Source organism: Bos grunniens, chromosome 2 (assembly GCF_055505025.1).
Source record: "Bos grunniens cultivar Pamir isolate PY7600 chromosome 2, Bosgru_T2T1.0, whole genome shotgun sequence".
Lineage (NCBI taxonomy): Eukaryota > Metazoa > Chordata > Mammalia > Artiodactyla > Bovidae > Bos > Bos grunniens.
In genome coordinates this window covers 112232879-112256945 of record NC_141166.1, presented here as the reverse complement: position 1 = coordinate 112256945, position 24067 = coordinate 112232879, and the positions used below count along the sequence as shown (strand labels likewise).

General features: G+C 38.9%; 1 protein-coding gene across 3 annotated transcripts in view; it reads left to right on the top strand.

The window, feature by feature from the left end:
• Positions 1 to 24067, top strand: part of SLC25A12 (solute carrier family 25 member 12) — a 98504-nt gene that overhangs the window by 9133 nt on the left and 65304 nt on the right. For all 3 annotated transcript variants that reach the window (XM_086358073.1, XM_086358081.1, XM_086358065.1), the window contains exon 3: positions 11471 to 11613. In XM_086358073.1, the coding sequence (XP_086214199.1) occupies positions 11471 to 11613 (143 nt within the window). The remainder of the gene's footprint in view (positions 1 to 11470; positions 11614 to 24067) is intronic.

Below are 24067 nucleotides of genomic sequence, written 5' to 3'. Positions count from 1 at the left end.
CCAAGACGCAGACCTGAAAGAGAGACTTACAATTCATTCTTTATGTTTGTAATTTGTGAAAAATCATCTCCCTGTTCTGTTCAGCTCTCTTTTAGCACTGCTGAAATTTCTGAAACATGGCTCACTGAAACCAGTGCCATGGCTTCTAGAACTGTACTATTGTTTGTTAACTGTTATGTTGTAGGGACTATTTTAAGCTTTTTATACAAATCACTGTATGTAATTCTCAGGACAACTCTATAAGGTAGGTGCCATTAATATTCCCATTTTATAGATGAGAAAACTGAGCCCCAGAACGGTTAAGCAACCTGCTCAAGGTTATATAGTAAATGGAGGAGACTTGCTTTATGTATGTTAATACAACTTGGCTTATTTACTTAATATTGTATGGCAATGCAGGTATGGTAGTACATACAGAATCATCTCATTTTTGGGGTAGCCTTTTTTATTATGAAAAATTTCAAACATATGAATTTAAAGAAAATAGCATAATGAATTGCCATCTACCATCACGAATCTTCAACTATCATGGATAATTTTGCTTCATTTATATTGCAGCTGCAGGGGATTATTTTGAAGCAATTCTCAGACATCTTATCACTGCATCCATAAATACTTCAGTGTCTATCTCTAAAAGATGATGACTCTGAAAAACAAACCAAACAAACCACAATACTTCCTGCACCTAAAATTTTTCCTTAATAAATGAATTTCAATTCAGAGTTGTAGTTTCCATGCTTGTTTCTTTTTTTTTTTTAAGTTGTTTTATTAAAATCAGGATCCAGGCCCGGTTCCTACATTGCATTTTGTTGATCTGTCACTGCTCCCTGCCAGGATAAAAGGCCTTTTTTCCTTATGGCAAAAATCTTGCTATGTAATCAAGGCTTACCAACAGTAAAGCATTCGATACACCTGGGAGCTACACCTTGATTATCAAACACGTGATTTGTCTGGGCTTGTAAATATATATGCCCCTTGAATGTTCCCATGGTTACTTAGACCAAGAAACTGAAGTATTTTTAAGAACAATGCAAATTATTCAACTTAATCTGCTATGAAACATTCTAGTTCCAGTTACTGAATTCTCTGGGGTCATTATTTCCAAGGTTTTTGGCCATTTTTAGGGGTTAAATTGTTTTGAAAGACTTAGCTTATTATGGTAACTTCTGTTAATTTCAGTGAGTAACTGGAGTCTTCCACCTCCGCACTTTGTTAGACATTGCATGGTAGCTGATAGTAGGCCTTGATGTAACAGATAGTAAAAATACACATATTAACGCAAAAAGATAGTATTTCATGAAACAATCTGAGAAAGGCAGATTTCTGGAGAAATTTTTTTTGCAATATTAAATAGGTTTTGTTTCCAGTGTAAGTGAAATATGCAACTGAAAATGCTAATTAGATGTATAAAACTGCCTTTTCCTAAAAAATGCATGTGTAGATTTTAGTAAATACCAGAAAAATCTTGTGTCACTCATTAAAATCTGTTTTAAAAAATTAACGTGGCTTCATAGAGTTGTTAAAATCCATGTGGCTATATGTATTAATTATTTTTTCTCATTAAAATATTATTTCTGCTATTGAATTCCACATTGCACTATTGTAACAAAAGTTGTGTTGTTGGATCTGTTGTGGTCTTTGCTTGTTACATAGAGTGCTTGAGTAGTGAAAGGGCATGCATTCCGGACTAAATTTGGCTTGCAGTAGGAGTAAGAGCAGTAATAGTGAAGGACAACAAGATTAGCTTCATGTGCTCAACTCTTGCTGTGGTAGAAGTCTTTCTCTTCCTTTGCTCATGTAATTCTTTTTTCTGTGGAGGAAATGCTCTGTGTGGTATTTGTAGTTACCAAATTTTATGACATTGTCCTTTGAGAGTTAGAAATCGCAAGGATGTTGCAATCTGAAATTGTCAGTTTATCTCAATTGGAACAAAGTCAGGGAGGAACAGTTTGTTTTGACTCATGTTACAGCCACATGTTGGATAAGCAGAGATGAAGCTGCCTAGACCAGTCAGGACTGATTTTCTGATAAACCCAAGAATAGTAGAAGCCAACCCTAAGGAAACCTTGGTTAGAATAAGGGTGAAGAGTTAGTAACTCCTTCATGTTTGAGCAGAAGCAGAAAAATTTAGAATGCAAGGAGGAAAACTGGGATCTGCTGCTTTTCTGTGTTTCTAAGCATTTTAGATTAACTATGTCAATCTGCATTAGCTTTATAATTTTCAAATACTTTGATGTTCAAGATCTCACTTTTTTCCCTTAAAAAAGATCTGCTGCTGCTGCTGCTGCTAAGTCGCTTCAGTTGAGTCCAACTCTGTGTGACCCCATAGACAGCAGCCCACCAGGCTCCCCCGTCCCTGGGATTTTCCAGGCAAGAACACTGGAGTGGGTTGCCATTTCCTTCTCCAATGCATGAAAGTGAAAAATGAAAGTGAAGTCGCTCAGTCGTGTACGACTCCAATGCATGAAAGTGAAAAATGAAAGTGAAGTCGCTCAGTCGTGTACGACTCCTAACGACCTCATGGACTGCAGCCCACCAGGCTCCTTCATCCATGGGATTTTCAGGCACAAGAGTGCTGGAGTGGGATGCCACTGCCTTCTGCTGCTAAGTCACTTCAGTCGTGTCCGACTCTGTGCGACCCCAGAGACAGCAGCCCACCAGGCTCCCCCGTCCCTGGGCCTTCTACCTTTCTGTAATTTCTCATTAAAGAGACTCTGAGAAGTGTGTGTTTGCTCCAGAAATCTCTACTATTTAACAACACAGGAGATTAGAACCTCTTTTCTGACCTTAGTTTCAGTGTCCATCATGCCATGGTCTCTGAGTGATTTGAGGGCAGGAACTATGTTTTCTTGATTCTGCATCCCTAGTGCTAGGCCTGGTGCCCAGCACAAAGTTGGTACTTGATAAATGTTTTAAAATGAATGCAAAATAACCTGAAAGATTAAAGCAGATTTTCGGCTTAATAAGAAGTGCTTCTAGATATATTACCTTGGTTTTGGTGGGCATACTGAAAAAGAAAATCCTTGATCTTGACACACTGTATAATTTTTAAAAAGTAACCAACTTTCTAGTCACAGCCTATCAGAACTTTCCTTTATAATTTCTGGAAAATCTTTTAGAAATATAAAAATAAAAAAATCTCTGTTTTTAAACTTACACCATTTAAACAGCTAATTTATATCATTAAAACTATTTGGGCCTATTTACTCATTCATGTTCTTGTTAAAACTGTTTGGGCCTATTTACTCATTCGTGTTCTTGAATTTTAAGTTAACCTTTTTTTTTCTTCCCTTAGTGGAAATGTAGTATGTAAACTCTTTGTAAAGTCTGCTTTATAATTAACCTGTGATGTTGGTTGCATACATTCTAAAGGTTACTTAAGGTTATATTTGGTAAAATTGCAAAGGAGTTATTAGTATCCAGTTAACTACAGTCACGTGAGGTCTTGATGTGTTGATCTGTTGGCTTGATAGAACATTTCTGGAAAACGTGATTGTCTCTTTTGAAGATAGAGGTAGTTCAGTGAAAGTATAACATAAATCTGTGTATGAAACCATACTGTCTTTAATCAGCAATGATTTTGATTAAATATATAAAGATTCTAATCTTTCATTAAGATCCATTTTCTTTCTCATGCTTCAGAATGTCAAGGCTTTTTCAAACACATATGAACTATACTCAAAATATTTCTGGAAATGCCAAAGCTATGGGCACTTTTACATTAAAGCACTTCAGTTAGGTTTTAAAAAAGTTTAATTGAGAAAATAAACCACGTGTTTTTTTTCTGATACTGTCAGCTACTTCTTATCTATGTCTTTTATGTGTTCTTGACTTCTTGCCCAAGAAGGATTTATGACTGACTGCTTAAGAAACATCTTTGAAATGGCAGATGATTAACTCTAAAGTTATTTGGAGTATGGATATAATATTTGGCTAATTTCATTTCAAGTCATTTTAGTTCAGTCTTTGATAGGAACAAAATAGAAACAATATTGTGCAACTAAATTAATATATTAATTTTTTAGCATAAGTGTTAGCCTAGGAGATCCAAAAATTTGTCTTAAATTGCTTTTTTTCATTTTTAGTGTAAACATGCAAGTCATTTTGGTTAGCAGAAAAAGTCTAGTAAGCCCACTTAACCTTTTCTTGTTTCTAGCTGCCTTACTTTAGGCCATGTTTCCTTTTTTTGTTTGTTTAAGTGTCGGACATGACTGAAGCAGCAGCAGCAAGCGTTATTATCCAGTCAATTAAAATCAGCATTAAAAGTAATGAAGTTATTTAAAATAGATAGGTCATTCTTATTTTAAAAAATATTTTTAGTTTAAACATATCACCCATTTTTGAGGTACCTGCTTTTCTTTGTTAAGGAAATGTTCTAGCCTTTTGGCTGACTGTGGGTAGATTCTAGTTTCAGTTCTAAATTCCCTCTTCTGTTTTGTCTGTTCAGGCAGCAGGCTCAGTGACATTGCCAAGTAATTGTCTCTAATTTAATGAGTTAATTAGTTAACTGTCTCCTGCAGAAGTCAAGTACTGACTCCTTGTGGCTGAGAAGACTTGTGTTTTTTCCCTCTGAGCTATGCACTTTATCTTTCAGTTAAAATAGACTAGGAGAGTTGGGAAAAACACTAGCAAAATACCTCAGGGTAAGTGATTCTCTGGCATCATTTATAACCCCAGATATTGGCAAAGCCTGTTCCAAGTACATGTCCACGAAAGCAATTGTTTTCCTTGTTGGCTACTGTGTCCTTGGTGGTTTGTGCTAAGGCTGCTCCATTTCCTGATAGTTTTAAAGTTAAGAGTGTTGGTATTTCTGTCTGTATGTAATCTGTGTATATAGTGGTGATAGTTGGCAAAAAGATTCAGGTATTAGATATCAGACACCTTTGTGACAAAAAGAAATGGACACTTCAGTCAGTTCAGTTCAGTCAGTTGTATCCGACTCTTTGTGACCCCATGGACTGCAGCACGCAGGTCTCCCTGACCATCACCATCTCCTGGAGTTTACTCAAACTCATGTCCATTGAGTCAATTATGCCATCCAACCATCTCATCCTCTGTCGTCCCCTTCTCCTCCCTCCTCCAATCTTTCCCACATCAGGGTCTTTTCAAATGAGTCAGCTCTTCACATCAGGTGGCCAACGTATTGGAGTTTCAGCTTCAGCATCAGTCCTTCCAATGAATATTCAGGACTGATTTCCTTGAGGATGGATTGATTGGATCTCCTAGAAGTCCGAGGGACTCTCAAGAATCTTCTCCAACACCATAGTTTAAAAACATCAAATGGACACTTAGTTGCTTTATTTTGTTAATACTAACTGAAATGTTTTTGTATTGTTCCTTTTGAAAATTAATATCTGCTAATTAAAGAAATCAACTCAATTGTGAAGTGAGAGAACAAAGATCACCATAACCCATCTCTTATATTTTCTTGTTTTATATTTAGTTCTTAATTATTTTAAATTTCTTATAGAAATTGGCCCTTTTCATTCCATTGATAAAGGAGTCTTTATCAATGAATATGAGCATTTTTATGGTTCTTTATGGGCTTCCCTTGTGGCTCAGCTGGTAAAGAATCCGCCTGCAATGCAGGAGACCTGGGTTCAGTCTCTGGGTTGGGAAGATCCCCTGGAGAAGGGAAAGGCTACCCACTCCAATATTCTGGCCTGGAGAATTCCATGGAGTGTATAATCCGTGGGGATTGATGCTTTTGAACTGTGTTGTTGGATAAGACTCTTGAGAGTCCCTTGGACTGCAAGGAGATCCAACCAGTAAATCCTAAAGGAAATCAGTCCTGAATGTTCATTGGAAGGACTGATGCTAAAGCTGAAACTCCCAATACTTTGGCCACCTGATGAGAAGAACTGACTCATTGGAAAAGACCCTGATGCTGGGAAAGATTGCAGGCAGGAGGAAAAGGGAATGACAGAGGATGAGATGGATGGCATCACTGATTCAATGGACATGAGTTTGAGTAAGCTCCTGGAGTTGGTGATGGACAGGGAATCCTGGTGTGCTGCAGTCCATGGGGTTGCAGAGTCAGACACGACTGAGCAACTGAGCTGACTGACTGATAGTTCTTTTTTTATATATATATATATATATATATATATATATTTGTGGGTATGTATTTATATATTGCTAAATTACTTTTTTGTTTAAATTTTTTTAATTGGAGGATAATTACAGTATTGTGTTGGTATTTGCTGTATAGCTGAATCACCTTTTTAAAGGACTGAATGTGAAAAAGCAAAATGTAAAGAACAATGTGAATAATATGTTATTATTTGTGTTAAAAAGACATGGATAAGAATAATCATACATATTTGTATGTATATATTGGCATATATCAGAGAAGGCAGTGGCACCCCACTCCAGTCCTCTTGCCTGGAAAATCCCATGGACGGAGGAGCCTGGTGGGCTGCAGTCCATGGGGTTGCTAAGAGTCGAACACGTCTGAGCAACTTCACTTTCACTTTTCACTTTCATGCATTGGAGAAGGAAATGGCAACCCGCTCCAGTGTTCTTGCCTGGAGAATACCAGGGATGGGGGAGCCTGGTGGGCTGCCATCTGTGGGGTCGCACAGAGTTGGACACGACTGAGCGACTTAGCAGCAGCAGCAGCAACATTGGCATATATGGGGCTTCTCAGGTGGTGCTGGTGGAGATAGATGTAAAAAATATGGGTTCATTCCATGGGTTGGGAAGATCTCCTGGAGAAGGGCATGACAACCCATTCCAGTATTCTTGCTGGCAGAGAAGCCTGATGGGCTACAGTCCATAGATCGCGAAGAGTCAGACCAACTGAAGCAACTTAGCATGCATGCATGCATATTGGCATCTCTCTATATATCTCTCTTATATATAAAATTTACTTGTTTATGCACAAAAAAAGTCTCTGGAAGCATGTGTGAGAAATTAATTGCCTCTGGAGTGAGGAATTGAATGATTGGGAAGAGGTGAGAGGAAGACTTTTTTCATTGTATATTCTTATTTTGAATGGTGTGAATTGACAGTATTAAAACCATAAATAAAACAAAAAGCCTCTAGCAATGGGTGAAAATCCCCATTGTGTTTTCATTTTCACTCCCACTGTTTGGTGCAGGCCTCGATCTCTTTCCTCTGGATCTTTGCAGTAGCCACTGCTTGGTCTCCCTGCCCCCAGTCAGCTTATCTTTTCTCCAGTCCATCTTTCACATTGCTGCTGGGGAAAGCACATGTCGGATCATGTCTCTCACTTCCTAAAATTTTCAATGGTATCCCATGGCCCATAGGATAAAGTTCCAGCTCTTTGTTTTAGCATTCCAAGTCTTCCACTATCTGGTCTCAAATTGCCTTTTTATATCACTTCTACATATCTTTATATACCCTCTCTTTGTTATCTTTATATACCCTCTCTTTGTTATCTTTCTCCAGACAACAACCGCCTCCACCCAAAAAGAAAGAAATTCATTTTTAAAATTTCTGTTTTTTGGGTTTTTTTTTTTAAAGCCTGAAATACCCTTTCTCTCAATTTGCAGTTAAAACTGAATTTTGCTTTCAAGGCCTGTTCTGAACATTATTTTCTTTTTCCTCTCACCAACTCCCTGCCATCTATCCTCAAAATGAATCATTTATTTTTGGTTCCCATTGTATGTTTCTCATACCTTTGGCACTCATTCTAGTTAATTGCTCACTTATCAGTTGCTTAAATTCTATTTTTAGACTTCCTTGTATTGATCCCTCTTTCCAGCTCCAGTAGTCTTGCCAACATTGTGCCTTTCTCCACTCCTGCCTGTCTTTTACCCTGGTGGTTTTCATATCTGGTAAATGTGTCAGATTATGTTATACATTGAAGAATTTTGAGGAGAAGAAGCAATTGATTAGAATTAGTACAATCCACTCAATATCATACAGTTTATTTTTTGTTTATCCTGTTTGCATGCCTATTTTGAAGTGTCAAAGATTATGTAGTTTTCATTTTATAGATATGTGATATATATCTAGAGGCCTGGGAGGAGAATGGCATTGTTGAAGGACTCACAGTGAATAAGTTTAGAGCCAGGGTGTAAACACAGGAACCTTTCAGGTATGACTTTTATAGCATGTAGAGAGAACATGACTTTATTTTGGGGTTATACTAGTTAGGTGCTTTTGGTAGTACCAGCTAGTAAGAATGTGTCCACCTTTGGGCTACTTCTTATGTTGGCTGATAGAGCATTTGCTGTGATAACCTCAATGATATTTTTCAGAACACAACAAAGGAAACAATTTAAAATTTAATTCTATCCTTATTGAAAGAGCTCATGGCTTGGTTTAGTCAGATTCACAAATGAGGACATTTGAAATGCTTAACCAAAAGCAAACCAACAGTCCTTTGCTGTAAGCTAGTGGCTTGGTTGGAGAAGGCGATGGCACCCCACTCCAGTACTCTTGCCTGGAAAATCTCACGGTCGGAGGAGCCTGGTAGGTTGCAGTCCATGGAGTTGCTAAGAGTTGGACACGACTGAGTGACTTCACTTTCACTTTTCACTTTCATGCATTGGAGAAGGAAATGGCAACCCACTCCATTGTTCTTGCCTGGAGAATCCCAGGGACGGGGAAGCCTGGTGGGCTGCCATCTATGGGATGGCACAGAGTCGGACACGACTGAAGCAACTTAGCAGCAGCAGCAGCAATGGCTTGGTTTAGTCAGATTCCCAAATGAGGACATTTGAAATGCTTAACCAAAAGCAAACCAACAGTCCTTTGATCTTTTGATCCTTGTCTTTCCTAGAAGCAACCTCTTGTAACTTTTCTAGCTATTCATTTTTCATGAATAGAAGTATTTCTACTTTATGAAAAGTAAAGTATAGAAATACTTCATATCTTTACTTTTCATAAAGTATAGAAATACTTCATATCTTTGTACTGCTGCTTCTAGACACTATTGACTTTCTCTTATAGCAGCTGAAGTATTTTACTTCCTCTCCCATTCTTCTCCCTCCATGCTTATCATATTATAATTGTCATTATATTTATAATGTATATTTATAATTGTCATTAAATTAATATTTGGTATCTACATTATTATAACTTTAAATTGTTTATTTTCTGCCAAATCATGTAATGTTTTCTATTTTTATATGACAAAAACACTTGTTCATAATTTACTTTTTTATAGAGTTAAAAATTGCTTAACTTTTTGTTTATTTAGTGATTTGTGTACCTCTTACTGATCCCTTAACAAATATTTACTGAGTGCCTGCCGTTGTGTCAGCTATTATTCTTGGTGCTTGGATACATCAGTGAACATACTAGGCAAAAATTCCTTCTTTTGTGATATTTACATGCCCCTTGCGAGATAGACAACAAACATAATAAGTAAAATACATAGTGTGGTAGTTGATAGGTGCCAAGGGGGAAAGCAGAACACCATCGGGGAATTGGGAATATAAATACAAGTCTGGGTGGCAATGCTAAACAGGGTGATAAAGGGTAAGTCTCATTGAGAAGATGACATTTGTGTAAAGATTTAGGCTCCTCCCAGGGTTATTTTCCACAAAGCCAAATGCCTCGAATAATCTGACATTGCAGTTTCCCTAGCGGCTTGCTCTCTTGGAGCCCTCCCTCTGCCAGCCAGGACTGGCACTCCAGAGACCTGCAGCACAAATGTTGTCCAGGGGTTTCCCTTGGCCACTTCACTGGGTTGGATCATCCTCCATCTTACTATTACTTGGTTCATGCTGTCTTTTTGATGGGGCAAATTATCCCATAGCTTCCTGAGAAAGGGTACATAAAAGGGAGGAAAAGCATATTGAAAATATGGATATTCCAAAGTACTTTTAACCTACCCTTACTGTTGATTGAAAGTTTGGCTCAGTTTAGAATTCTTGGTTAGAAATCATTTCTCTTTGAATTTTCAGTGCCTTATTGCATTGTCTTCAAGCTTTCAAAGTTTCTGTTGGGAAACATTGAGGCCCATGATTCATAATTATTTACACATGACCTATTTTTCCCCTCTGAAAACGTTTAAGATTTTCTCTTTATTCTGATGTTCTATAATTTTATGACGATGAGTCAAACCCTGCTATGGGTTTTTGTTTTGTTTTAATTGACTGTGCTTGGCACTTAGTGGCCCCTTGTATTTCTCAGTTCTGGGAAATGTTCTGATGTTATTACTCTGATAGTTGAGTGAAGTAGGTAAGTTAATCGACTGCAACCCATAGAGGAACGCTGTGGTTGTTCATGTTTGGTCACCAGTTCAGTCAGTTTAGTTCAGTCATGTCTGACTCTTGGCGACCCCATGGACTGCAGCACGCCAGACTTCCCTGTCCATCGCCAACTCCCAGAGCTTACTCAAACTCATGTCTGTCAACTCGGTGATGCCATCCAACCATCTCATCCTCTGTCGTCCCCTTCTCCTGCCTTCAGTCTTTCCCAGCATCAGGGTCTTTTCCAGTGAGTCAGCTCTTCACATCAAGTGGCCAAAGTATTGGAGTTTCAGCTTCAACATCAGTCCTTCCAATGAACACTCAGGACTGATCTCCTTTAGGATGGACTGGTTGGATCTCCTTGCAGTCCAAGGGAGTCTCAAGAGTCTTCTCCAACACCACAGTTGAAAAGCATCAATTCTTTGGTGCTGAGCCTTCTTTACCATAGTACATAAAACCCTTACTATACATTGAGGTGTTTATTTAATAAGCAGGTATTATTATTGTTTTATTCTCTAAAATTATTGACATAAAAGGCAGAATTTTTTTGTTTTTTTTCCAGCTCCTGGTACTTAGAAGGAATACCTGTGTTGGAAGGTCTTGTTTGTTATGCTGTTGTTCATTTCCCTTTTAAGGTTTGGCTGTTGTGTCTCCACACCCGTCTCTTGCCATCAGGAAGCCTCCAGAGGCTTTGAGGCTTTCTCACCTTGGTTGCCCTTTCACCTTTCTTTATATTTCTCATATTTCTTTATGTGTATATATACATACACACACACACACACACACACACACACCATAAAATTCACCATTTTAAAGTGTCCAAGTCGGTGTTGTTTTTTTTTTTTTCAGTTTATTTACAAAGTTGTGTGACTGTCACCACTGTCTAATTCCAGAGCATTTCTATCACCCCCAAAGAAACTCCCCCTATGTAAAGTGGTTAACTCCATTCCCCACTCCTTCCAGTTCCTGGCAACTACTCCTGTACTTTTCTGATGCTATGAATTTGCCTCTTATGGACAGTTTATATAAATGAGGTCATGTGGTATGTGGTCTTTTGTGTGGTTTCTTTAAGTTAAAGTGTTTTCAAGGTTCATCCATATTGTAGCATGTATCAATACTTTGCTAATGTTCTGAACTCAGGCTCTGGGTGTCTGTTTTTGGACTATCCAGAGAAAACTTCTGCATTTATTGTTACCTTGATTATGATACTGGCATTTAATTTACTTTTTCAGAAAACTTTTGCTGGGTACAAAAAGATACTGAACAATTTTAATTTTAAGTATGCATTATTTACTTTTTAGTATGCCAGTACTGAGGTTGATGGAGAACATTACATGACCCCAGAAGACTTTGTCCAGCGCTATCTTGGACTGTATAATGATCCAAATAGCAATCCGAAGATTGTGCAGCTCTTGGCAGGAGTAGCTGATCAAACCAAGGATGGGTAAGAACTTGTATGCTGTTCTTAAAAGCTAATGTTATTCAATATCATACTGAAAAAATGGGAAAACCATAAACTTACCCATGACCATTTAGAATTTTAATATTAATAAACCATATCTTTTCTTAGAAGTTTAAAAAAATTGTTATTTACTGCCATTATCAAGTATACTTGCATTTCTTTCTTTTTTTTTGGAAAAAAAATACATGCAAAGCTGTATTTTATGTTGAATAATCTGAGCAAAATGGTTTTCAGATGGCTAAGTTATCTTTTATTCACTCATTCAGTAAATATCGAGTACTTACTATGTTTTAGGCACGTTCTATGTGCTAGAATTCCATCAGTGAATAAACCACAGAAAAACAATAAACAAAATTTAAAAGTAAACTATAACATTAGGTGGTTACAACTGCTATAAGGAATAATAAGGAAGCATTTAGAGTGATACTTATTCATTTATCTGTCAGGTATTTATGAGACAGCCATCATTTGCCAGGTACTGTTGAACATTAGAAATATAAACAAAATGACGTTCATGACCTTGAGAAGAAACTCATGGCTTAGTGAGAAAGGATGAGTAAACAAAGAGAAAAAGTAATACTTTGGGAATAAGGTGCTATGATAGAACCATATGAAGTATACAAGGGACACCTAAGACAGCGTAATTAACTCTGTTTTGGGTGTTCAGGAGAGCATCCTAGAAGAAGTAATGCTTGAGTGAATCTGGCAAGACAGAAAGAGTTTGCTGGACAAAGAGGGAGCATTCCAGGAAAGGGAACAATTGGCATGAAACATCAAGGGGCAGGGAAACGCAGTTTTGAGGGCATTAGCCTACTGTGTCCCCTAGCAAAGCAATAAAGCTATTCTTTTCTACTTCCCCCCCACAAAACCCATCAAGGGGCACCTGCATGTCTGTGTTGCCTCCACAGTGGGCAGGTTGTCAGAGTAATGGGGGCACAGCTGGGGACCTTGTGTGCTAAGCTTTGACTAGTATCCTATAGGCTTGTGACTCTCAGACTTGGAGGTATTTTTAGCCTGGCATTGTAGGCATGTGTGCAGTCACAGTAATTACAAAGTGCATCTTACTTGAGTGTCAGTTTACTCAAATCAAGGGGGAAGGGCATTTTTATATTAAAATCTAGTAGGACTGTATTAGGGAGGGAATGGAATATTTGTATTCTTTGCTTTGTGAGTTCTGAGCTAGAGCCCCAGGACTCCAAGGGCCCAGTTTCTTTTTCTTGCCTGTAGAGGGGCTTGTGTGAAAAACTAGGCAAAATTAGTTTTAACTCTTTAAAATGTTTAGAAGGCTGTCGAAATACAGTGGAAGTGTTGGTTTCTAAGGTCTTTGAATCCAGGGTTATTGTATTCATTTCTATTTTCTCACAGAATTTAGCACAGTGCATGAAATTTACTATGAGTATTTTATATCTTGGAAAGGTTTTCTATAATTCATCACTGACAGATATTGAGGAACTTGTATACATTTTGTGCCCAGTCTCCAGAAAAAGTCAAATTGGCTGCCAGGTAACTGTGGCCCATTCAGTCCTTGGGTCTTTCAATAGTGATTAGACAGTGAGGCATATAAAAATTAATGGTATTTACTCAGAATTCCTTCTTCAAATTTAGAAATTTTAATTATTGTCATTAACTTGGTCTGAGACTTGCCAGACGTTTCTTTTCAGAAGCTTCCTCCATATCTTTTCAGATGCTTCCTTTTGTGACCATATGTTCTGACCCATTCCACTGGTGTATCTTATTTGAAGCTTCATGTGGTTCTGTCAGAAGCAGTTGTGTTGTTAAAGTGTGGTCCAGTGGAATCGAGTGTTTAAGTTGCCAGGGTAGAATCGATCAAAAATGGGTTTTGGCTAGTAAAGAATCTAATAATGTTGAATACTGTTTACTTTAAAAAAGCAAGCTGTTTCTTTTTTGAAAAGATGTATTTGTTCTATTTAAAATTTTAAAAACTACTTACACTTCCTTTTTTCCCCTCCCTCCCTAGAATAAGTCAGATTCAGATTGGGTAGGAAATTTGATTCATAAAGTTAGGTCATAAAAATTATAAACATATAGATTATTTCTAAAAGCAGAGAAAGGTACAATTTTCTAGAAACCTCCCACCCATGGATGGTCTTCATAGTTTCCTGAACTTACTGAAATATAATGCAAAAATGAATGATTTTGTATTTTCATTTTTCTGGGCAGAAATCACAGGTTTTTCAAAGGGTCTATGATTTCAGAAGGGTTAAATATCATTGTTAAATTTTTTTTAAATACTTTTAATTTAAGAAAATCAAAGGCATTGATGATGTTTAAACTTATTCCAAGTAGCCAGCCCTTCCTCATTTCACATTTAAGGAAAATGAACTCCAGAGAAATTGATTGGCTTGTCCAATAACACACGATTAATTCTCTTACTTTTTAGCTCATCTTCTTGTAATCATTTTAAAAAGCTATCTTTTCTCTATTGTTCCATTTCCTACTCCTTTAAGCAGGGCAGTGATGAAAGTTAGGATAGTTTAGTTGGTTTATCTTTTTTCCAACTCCAAGAGGTATTCCTTGATTCTGTTATAGTTTTTTGAGGACCAGTCCTGTAGGTATATAGGCTTCCTAGGCGGCACAGTGGTAAAGAATCTGCCTGCCAATGCAGGAGACGCAAGAGACATGGATTAGATCCCTGGGTTAGAAAGATCCCCTGGAGTAGGAAATGGCAACCCACTCCAGATTCTTGCCTGGAAAATTCTGTGGACAGTGGACTACAGTCCATGGCGTTGCAGAGTCAGACGTGAACAAGCACAGCATGGCCTATATTGGTATGTAACTTGACAAGAATCACATAATACTGTTTATAATTACTCCAGACCAAATCTGAATAGAACTAGTATAAACAAGTTTGAATGATTTACTTAAGTATATGAGAAAAGCAGGTTTCAGTTCAGTTCAGTCGCTCAGTAATGTCTGAACCTGCGACCTCATGAATCGCAGCACGCCAGGCCTCCCTGTCCATCACCAACTCTCAGAGTTCACTCAAACTTACGTCCATTGATTCGGTGATGCCATCCAGCCATCTCATCCTCTGTTGTCCCCTTCTCCTCCTACCCCAATCCCTCCAATGAGTCAACTCTTCGCATGAGGTGGCCAAAATATTGGAGTTTCAGCTTTAGCATCAGTCCTTCCAAAGAACACCCAGGACTGATCTCCTTTAGAATGGACTGGTTGGATTTCCTTGCAGTCCACGGGACTCTCAAGAATCTTCTCCAACACCACAGTTCAAAAGCATCAAAGCAGGTTTAGGGGTGGTTAATGCTGTGTTCCTTTTGTGTTCTATCCTTGCCTGCCCTCCCTTGTTTTCTTAGCATGTTAACTGCTCCCTTTCTCTTCTCCTGGCTCCCTTTCCTCTAATAAATAGTAAAGTAAGCAGGAGTGTTTTGATACAGGTGCTTGCTATGGACAGCCATGTATTTTTTTTATTGCTTTTTGTTTTCTAAGTATTTCATTTGGCTGTGCCACAGGGCATATGAGATCTTAGTTCTCTGAACAGGGATCAAACCCGGGCCCCTCACATTGGAAGCTCGGAGTCTTAACCCCTGAACTGCCAGGGAAGTCCCTGGAGAGCCATGGAGAAACAACATTGTATAAATAGCATGATAGGTTGTCTAAAAGGAAAAGCCATTCAGTTCAATTCAGTCTCTCTGTCGTGTCCGACACTTCCTGACCCCATGGACCACAGCACGCCAGGTCTCCCTGTCCATCACCAACTTCCAGAGTTTACTCAAACTCATCTCCACTGAGTCAGTGATGCCACCCAACCATCTCATCCTCTCTCATCCCCTTCTCCTGCCCCAATCCCTCCCAGCATCAGGGTCTTTTCCAATGAGTCAACACTTCGCATGAGGTGGCCAAAGTACTGGAGTTTCAGCTTCAGCATCAGTCCTTCCAGTGAACATCCAGGACTGATCTCCTTTAGGATGGACTGGTTGGATCTCCTTGCAGTCCTAGGGACTCTCAAGAGTCTTCTCCAACACCACAGTTCAAAAGCATCAATTCTTCAGCATTCAGCTTTCTTTGTAGTCCAACTCTCACATCCATACATGACTACTGGAAAAACCATAGCCTTGACTAGATGGACCTTTGTAGGCAAAGTAATGTCTCTGCTTTTTAATATGCTGTCTAGGTTGGTCATAACTTTCTTTCCGAGGAGTAAGCATCTTTTACTTTCATGGCTGCAGTCACCATTTGCAGTGATTTTGGAGCTCCCAAAAATAAAGTTTGTCACTGTTTCCCCATCTATTTGCCTTGAAGTGATGGGACCAGATGCCATGATCTTAGTTTTCTTAATGTTGAGCTTTAAGCCAACTTTTTTCACTTTCCTCTTGCACTTTCATCAAGAGGCTCTTTAGTTCTTCAGTTTCTGCCATAAGGGTGGTGTCATCTGTATATCTGAGGTTATGCATATTTCTCCTGGCAATCTTGATTCCAGCTTGTGCTTCATACAGCCCAGCGTTTCTCATGATGTACTCTGCATATAAGTTAAATAAGCAGGGTGACTATATACAGCCTTGATGTACTCCTTTTCCTATTTGGAACCAGTCTGTTGTTCCATGTCCATTTCTAACTGTTGCTTCCTGACCTGCATACAGATTTCTGAAGAGGCAGGTCAAATGGTCTGGTATTCCCATCCCTTGAACAATTTTCCACAGTTTATTGTGATCCACACAGTCAAAGGCTTTGGCATAGTCAATAAAGCAGAAATAGATGTTTTTCTGGAACTGTCTTGCTTTTCAATGATCCAACACATATTGACAATTTGATCTCTGGTTCCTCTGCCTTTTTTAAATCCAGCTTGAACAACTGGAAGTTCACAGTTCACATGTTGTTGAAGCCTGGCTTGGGGAATTTTGAGCATTACTTTACTAGCGTGTGAGATGAGTGCAATTGTGCGGTAGTTTGAGCATTCTTTGGTATTGCCTTTCTTTGGGATTGGAATGAAAACTGACCTTTTCCAGTCCTGTGGCCACTGCTGAGTTTTCCAAAATTTCCATCAACAGAGGAATGGATAAAGAAAATGTGGTACATACATGCAGTAGAATATTACTCAGCCATTAAAGAGAATGAATGCTATTGCAGCACCATGGCTGAACCTAGAGATTGTCATGCTGAGTCAAATAAGTCAGACAGAGGAGGAGAAATATTGTATGACATCATTTATATGTGGAATCTAAAAAGAAATGATACTAACGAACTTACAAAACAGAAAGAATGGATACATGTATATGCATTTGAAGTGTGCAACCTGTGAGAACTCCAAAATTAAAACTCGCTGGTGAACAACTGTTGACAGGAGAATGTGGGATCCCACCAAAAAAATGTACCCCACATCCAAGGGCAAAGGAGAAGCCCCAGCAAGTTGGTAGGAGGGGCAAAATCATTTTTAGAATCAAACCCCACACCTGCCAGAGATGCTCGGAGGGCTCAAACAAAACCTGTGCACACCAGGAGACTCCACAGAGAGTGAGCCAGACCTGCGTTTGAGTGTTTGAGTGTCTCCTGTGGAGGGACAGGTCAGCAGTGGCCTGAGGTCACCATTAACCCCACCATAGAGCCACCAGAACTTACACAGGACTGGGGAAATAGACTCTTGGAGGGCACAAACAAAAACTTGTGCACACCAGGACCCAGGAGAAAGGAGCAGTGACCCCACAAGAGACTGACCCAGACTTGCCATGAGTGTCCAGGAGTCTCTGTGGGTTGACGGTGGCCTGGTGCAGGGTTGGGGGCACTGAGTGCAACCATGCGTGCATGGGCCCTTTTGAAGGAGATTGCCATTATCTTCATTAAGATTCAGTTACAGTTCAGTCGCTCAGTTGGGTCTGACTTTGCGACCCCATGGAGTGCAGCACGCCAGGCCTCCCTGTCCATTGAGGGAGCTTACTCAAACTCACATCCATCGAGTTGGTGATGGATCATCTCATCCTCTGTCATCTCCTTCTCCTCCCACCTTCAATCTTTCCCAGAATGAAGGTCTTTTCCAATGAGTCGGTTCTTCTCATCAGGTGGCCGAAGTATTGGAGCTTCAGCATCAGTCCTTCCAATGAATATTTAAGACTGATTTCCTTTAGGATTGACTGGTTGGATCTCCTTGCTGTCCAAGGGACTCTCAAGAGTCTTCTCCAACACCACAGTTCAAAAGCATCAATTCTTCAGCGCTCAGCTTTCTTTATAGTCCAACTCTCATATCCGTACATGACTACTGGAAAAACCATAGCTTTTACTAGACGGAGCTTTGCTGGCAAAGTAGTGTCTCTGCTTTTTAATATGCTGTCTAGGTTGGTCACATGGACTACAGCCTTGTCTAATTCAATGAAACCATGAGCTGTGCGGTGTAGGGCCCCCCAAGGTCATGGTGGAGAGTTCTGACAAAACATGGTCCACTGGAAAGGGAATGGCAAAACACTTCAGTATTCTTGCCTTGAGAACCCCATGAACAGTATGAAAAGGCAAAAAGATAGGGCATGAAAGATGAACTCCCCAGGTCGGTAGGTGCCCAGTATGCTACTGGAGATCAGTGGAGAAATAACTCCAGAAAGAATGAAGAGATGGAGTCAAAGCAAAAACAACTCATTGTTGTGGACTTGACTGGTGATGGAAGTAAAGTCTGATACTGTAAAGAGCAATACTGCATAGGAACCTGGAATGTTAGGTCCATGAATCAAGGTAAATTGGAAGTGTCAAACAGGAGATGGCAAGAGTGAACATCGACATTTTAGGAATCAGTGAACTAAAATGGACTGGAATGGGTGAATTTAACTCAGATGACTATTATATCTACTACTGTGGGCAACAATCCCTTAGAAGAAATGGAGTAGCTCTCATAGTCAACAAAAGAGTCCAAAATGAAATACTTGGATGCAATCTCAAAAACAACACAATTATATCTGTTCGTTTCTAAGGCAAACTATTCAGTATCACAGTAATCCAAGTCTATGCCCCAACCAGTAACGCTGAAGAAGCTGAAGTTGACCAGTTCTATGAAGACCTACAAGACCTTCTAGAACTAACACCCAAAAAAGATGTCCTTTTCATTATAGGGGACTGGAATGCAAAAGTAGGAAGTCAAGAGATACCTGGAGTAACAGGCAGATTTGGCCTTGGAGTACAGAACAAAGCAGGGCAAAGGCTAATAGAGTTTTGTCAAGAGAATGCACTGGTCATAGCAAACACCCTCTTCCAACAACACAAGAGAAGACTCTACACATGGACATCACCAGATGGTTAATACTGAAATCAGACTGATACATTCTTTGCAGCCAAAGATGGAGAAGCTCTATACAGTCAGCAAAAACAAGACCAGGAGCTGACTGTGGCTCAGATCATGAACTCCTTATTGCCAAATTGAGACTGAAATTGAAGAAAGTAGGGAAAACCACTAGACCATTCAGGTATGACCTAAATCAAATCCCTTATGATTATACAGTAGAAATGAAAAATAGATTCAAGGGATTAAATCTGATAGAGTGCCTGAAGAACTACTGATGTAGGTTCATGACATTGTATAGGAGGCAGTGATCAAGACCATCCCCAAGAAAAAGAAATGCAAAAAGGCAAAATGGTTGTCTGAGGAGCCCTTACAAATAGCTGAGAAAAGAAAAAAGGCAAAACGAAAAAGGAAAGATATACCCATGTGAATGCAGAGTTCCAAAGAATAGCAAGGAGAGATAAGGAGGCCTTCCTCAGTGATCAATGCAAAGAAATAGAGGAAAACAGTTGAATGGGAAAGTCTAGAGATCTCTTCAAGAAAATTAGAGATACCAAGGGAACATTTCATGCAAAGATGGGCTCAATAAAGGACAGAAATGATATGGACCTAACAGAAGCAGAAGATATTAAGAAGAAGTGGCAAGAATACACACAAGAACTGTACAAAAAAATCTTCACGACCCAGATAATCACGATGATGTGATCACTCATCTAGAGCCAGACATCCTGGAATGTGAAGTCAGGTGGGCCTTAGGAAGCACCACTATGAACAAAGCTAGTGGAGGTGATGGAATTCCAGTTGAGCTATTTCAACTCCTAAAGGATGATGCTGTGAAAGTGCTGCCCTCAATATGCCAGCAAATTTGGAAGACTCATCAGTGGCCACAGTACTGGAAAAGGTCAGTTTTCATTCCAGTCCCAAAAAGAGGCAATGCCAAAGAATGTTCAAACTACTGCACAATGGCACTCATCTCACACGCTAGTAAAGTAATGCTCAAAATTCTCCAAGCCAGGCTTCAACAGTACATGAACCATGAACTTCCAGATGTTCAAGCTGGGTTTACAAAAGGCAGAGGAACCAGAGATCAAATTGCAAACATCTGTTGGATCATAGAAAAAGCAAGAGAGTTCCAGAAAAACATCTACTTCTGCTTATTGACTATGCCAAAGCCTTTGACTATGTGGATCATGAACATCTTGGAAAATTCTTCAAGGGATGGAAATACCAGACCACCTGACCTGCCTCTTGAGAAATCTGTATGCAGGTCAGGAAGCAACAGTTAGAACTGGACATGGGACAACAGATTGGTTCCAAATCGGGAAAGGAGTACGTCAAGGCTGTATATAGTCACCCTGCTTATTTAACTTATATGTAGAGTACATCATGAGAAACGCCAGGCTGGATGAAGCACAAGCAGGAATCAAGATTTCTGAGAGAAATATCCATAACCTCAGATATGCAGATGACACCACCCTATGGCAGAAAGTAAAGAAGAACTAAAGAGCCTCTTGATGAAAGTGAAAGAGGAGAGTGAAAAAGTTGGCTTAAAGTTCAACATTCAGAAAACAAAGATCATGGCATCTGCTCCCATCACTTCATGGCAAATAGATGAGGAAACGATGGAAACAGTGAGAGACTGTATTTTTTTTTGCAGTTCCAAAATCACTGCAAATGGTGATTGCAGCCATGAAATTAAAAGAAACTTGCTCCTTGGAAGAAAAGCTATGACCAACCTAGACAACATATTAAAAAGCAGAAACGTTACTTTGTCAATAAACGTCCATCTAGTAAAGCTATCGTTTTTCCAGTAGTCATGTATGGATGTGAGAGTTGGACTACAAAGAAAGCTGAGCGCCAAAGAATTGATGCTTTTGAACTGTGGTGTTGAAGACTGGTAGAGTCCCTTGGATTGCAAGGAGATCCAACCAGTCCATCCTAAAGGAAATGAGTCCTGAATATTCATTGGAGGGACTGATGTTGAAGCAGAAACTCCAGTACTTTGGCCACCTGATGTGAAGAGCTGACTCATTTGAGAAGACCCTGATGCTGGGAAAGGTTGAAGGTGGGAGGTAAAGGGCACGACAGAGGATGAGACGATCCATCAACGTCTCAATGGACATAAATTTGAGTAAGCTCCGGGAGTTGGGGATGGACAGGGAAGCCTGGCATGCTGCAGTCCATGTAGTCACAAAAGTCAGACATGACTGAGTGACTAAACTGGACTGAAGCACATTCACATTCATTTCTTCACCAGTATTCAGCTTCAGAACTTTTTCATTTTCCCATACTGAAAGTCCACAGTCATTAAACAAGTCCCCATTCTCTCCCAGTACCCAGTTCCAGGTAACCACTATTCTATTTTCTGTCTTTATGAATTTGTTCTAAGTACTTCATATCAGTGAAATAATATTTTTCTGCTTCCATTTGGCTTATTTCACTTTGCATGGTGTTTTAAAGATTCATTCATGTTGTAGCATGTATCAGAATTTCATTCCTTTTTAAGGCTGCATAGTACGAAGTGACTTATTTTGAGTTTGCTGATGCTTTTGTGTTTCTTTATTGACTTTCTTCAAATAAATCACCCTGTATAACAAAGGTAACTGAGTATTAAGGTTTGGCTCAGTATCCCCCAAATGCCTTCTTATAATAATATTCTACTTGCTAGAGATAGCGGATACCTTTTGTATTTTTCAGCTATAACTTTAAATTTGGGGTTGGGGGACAGGATGGTGTACACTGGATTGATTGAAGGTAGGAGTTGAGTCTTCACCGTGGCTCACTGAGTTGCTGAATGTATTTGTACAAATCAGTTCTTTGAATTTTCTAAGGGTCCTTCTGACTCTAAATTGCATAAATATATGATTTGCCTTTCTGAATATACTAGTAGATAAAAATGTAGATATTTAATAAAGTTCATAGAATGTGTGTATATTTTTTCTCCCTGTGCTTTTTTGTTTTATTAATTTAACTTTTATTTTTTAACTTGTATTTTACATTGAAGTATATAATTGATCAACAGTGTTGTGTCAGTTTCAAGTGTATAGCAAAGTGATTCACTTATGCATATATATGTATCCTTTTTCAAATTCTTTTTCCATTTAGGTTAATATAGAACTTTTTTTTATAAAATTGAAATGTGGTTGGTTTCCAATGTTGTGCCAATCTCTGCCATACAGCAGAATGACTCACTTATATACATGTATGCATTCTTTTTTTCAGTTTTCTTTTCCTTTATGGTTTATCACAGAATATAGTTCCTGTGCTATACATGAGGTCCTTGTCATTTGTCCATTCTAAATGTAATAGTTTGCCTCTACCAACCCCAGACTTCCACTTCATCCCTTTCCCGCCCCACCTCTCCTTTGGCAACCCCAAGTCTGTTCTCTGTGTCTGTGAGTCTTTCTGTTTTGTTGATGTGTTCATTTGTGACATACTTTAGATTCCACGTGTAAGTGATACCAGCGTGACTCCTAAAAAGCAAATGATTGGTTTGCCAGCCAACCATTTATGACCTTTGCTAGTTAAGGAAAAAACCTTTGACCTCTTCTCATAAATACAGAAAGTTTTACTACTGAACATGAAATATGTTTAAAATCTAATATTCTATATTTCAGGGTAATTGTATTTTTATGTCTATTTGCTGAGACTTGGCGTGTTTTGAAAAAATCAAGATGCTATGCGTTGTTCTTCCCCCTATAATCAGCCTAGTGACTTTTCATTTTTATTTTAAAAGTTAATGTTATGAGCAGAAGAAATAGTGCTAATTCTTCATTATAAATATAAAAATTTCAAATGTTTCTAAATTTCATAATATAGAAAGTGACAACCTATTCTAACTGGTTCCCTAGATCACTATTGTATTTGTGTTATACATTCTCATTGATCTTGAGTTTTGTTCAGAACTTAGAACCACAAATTGCTCATTGCTTTGTAGGAGTGTGTGGATATAGTCAGGATGATACCACTGTTTTTACTACCTGAAAATTTGTGTACTGATAATCATACTTTATAGAGTTTTACTATATTTTTTAGTAATGCATATGCTGTGTTATATGACATGTGGCTTGATAAACAGTTTTTAATTGGCTTGTTCCTCCCAGGATTCTTTAGCATGAGCACAGTGAGGGCATAGTCTCCAGTGCCCTGAATACTACCGCGACAGAGCCATTCTTTTCCCTCAATAAAGGGCAAAGGCATAGAGTATATTGGGCTTCCCAGGTGGTTCAGGGGTCAGGAATCTGCCTGTCAAGCAGGAGACTGAGATTCGATCCCTGTGTTGGGAAGATCCCCTGGAGGAGAAAGTGGCAACCCGCTCCTGTATTCTTGCCTAGAGTGTCCCATGGACAGGGGAGCCTGGCAGGCTACAGTCCACGTGGTCGCAAAAGAGTTGGACATAACTTAGCAAGTAAATAGCAGCAGCATTGCTTTTGGATATAATGTAATTTGTGTAATTTAAACATACTTCAAAATGTTTTAAGTAATAAAAATGTAACTTTGAATGTGTAATGTGACTTAGATGAGTGGGCATAAAATGAAATGTGAAATGTAGTCATTTTCTTAAAAATGTGTTGGAAAACATGTCTCTAAAAAGTCATATATCCTAAATTGAGTTTCTTCAAGAATATTTGAGTTCCTGCCCTGAATCAAGCCTGTGCTCTGACAAGCCTACTTTCTGACAGGGAATTAGATTTGAAATAATGAGTTACATAATTACTTTAACAGGAATTTTGTGAGGGGCACAGAACAAATGCTGTAAGGATGTGAAGTCATCTGGGGACTTTTAAGATGATTCTCTTGAGGAAATGATATTTGAAATGAGCCATGTAAAGATTGTGCATGTGGGTGTGTGTGCTTAGTTGACTTTTTGCAATCCCAAGGACTGTAGCCCACCAGGGTCCTCTGTCCATGGGATTTCCCAGGCAGAATTACTTCAGTGGCTTGCCATTTCCTTCTCCAGGGGTCTTCCTGACCGAGGAATTGAACCTACATTAGCAGGCGGATTTTTTTTTTTTTTTTTTTACTGCTGAGCTGCAAGGGAAGCCCAAATGCTCCATAAAATCATTGAAGGCTCTTTCCCACTTTTTGATTCGGTTGTTTGTTTTTCTGGCATTGAGTTGTATGAACTGCTTATATATTTTGGAAATTAATCCTTTGTTAGTTGTTTCATTGCTATTATTTTCTCCCATGCTGAGGATTGTTTTT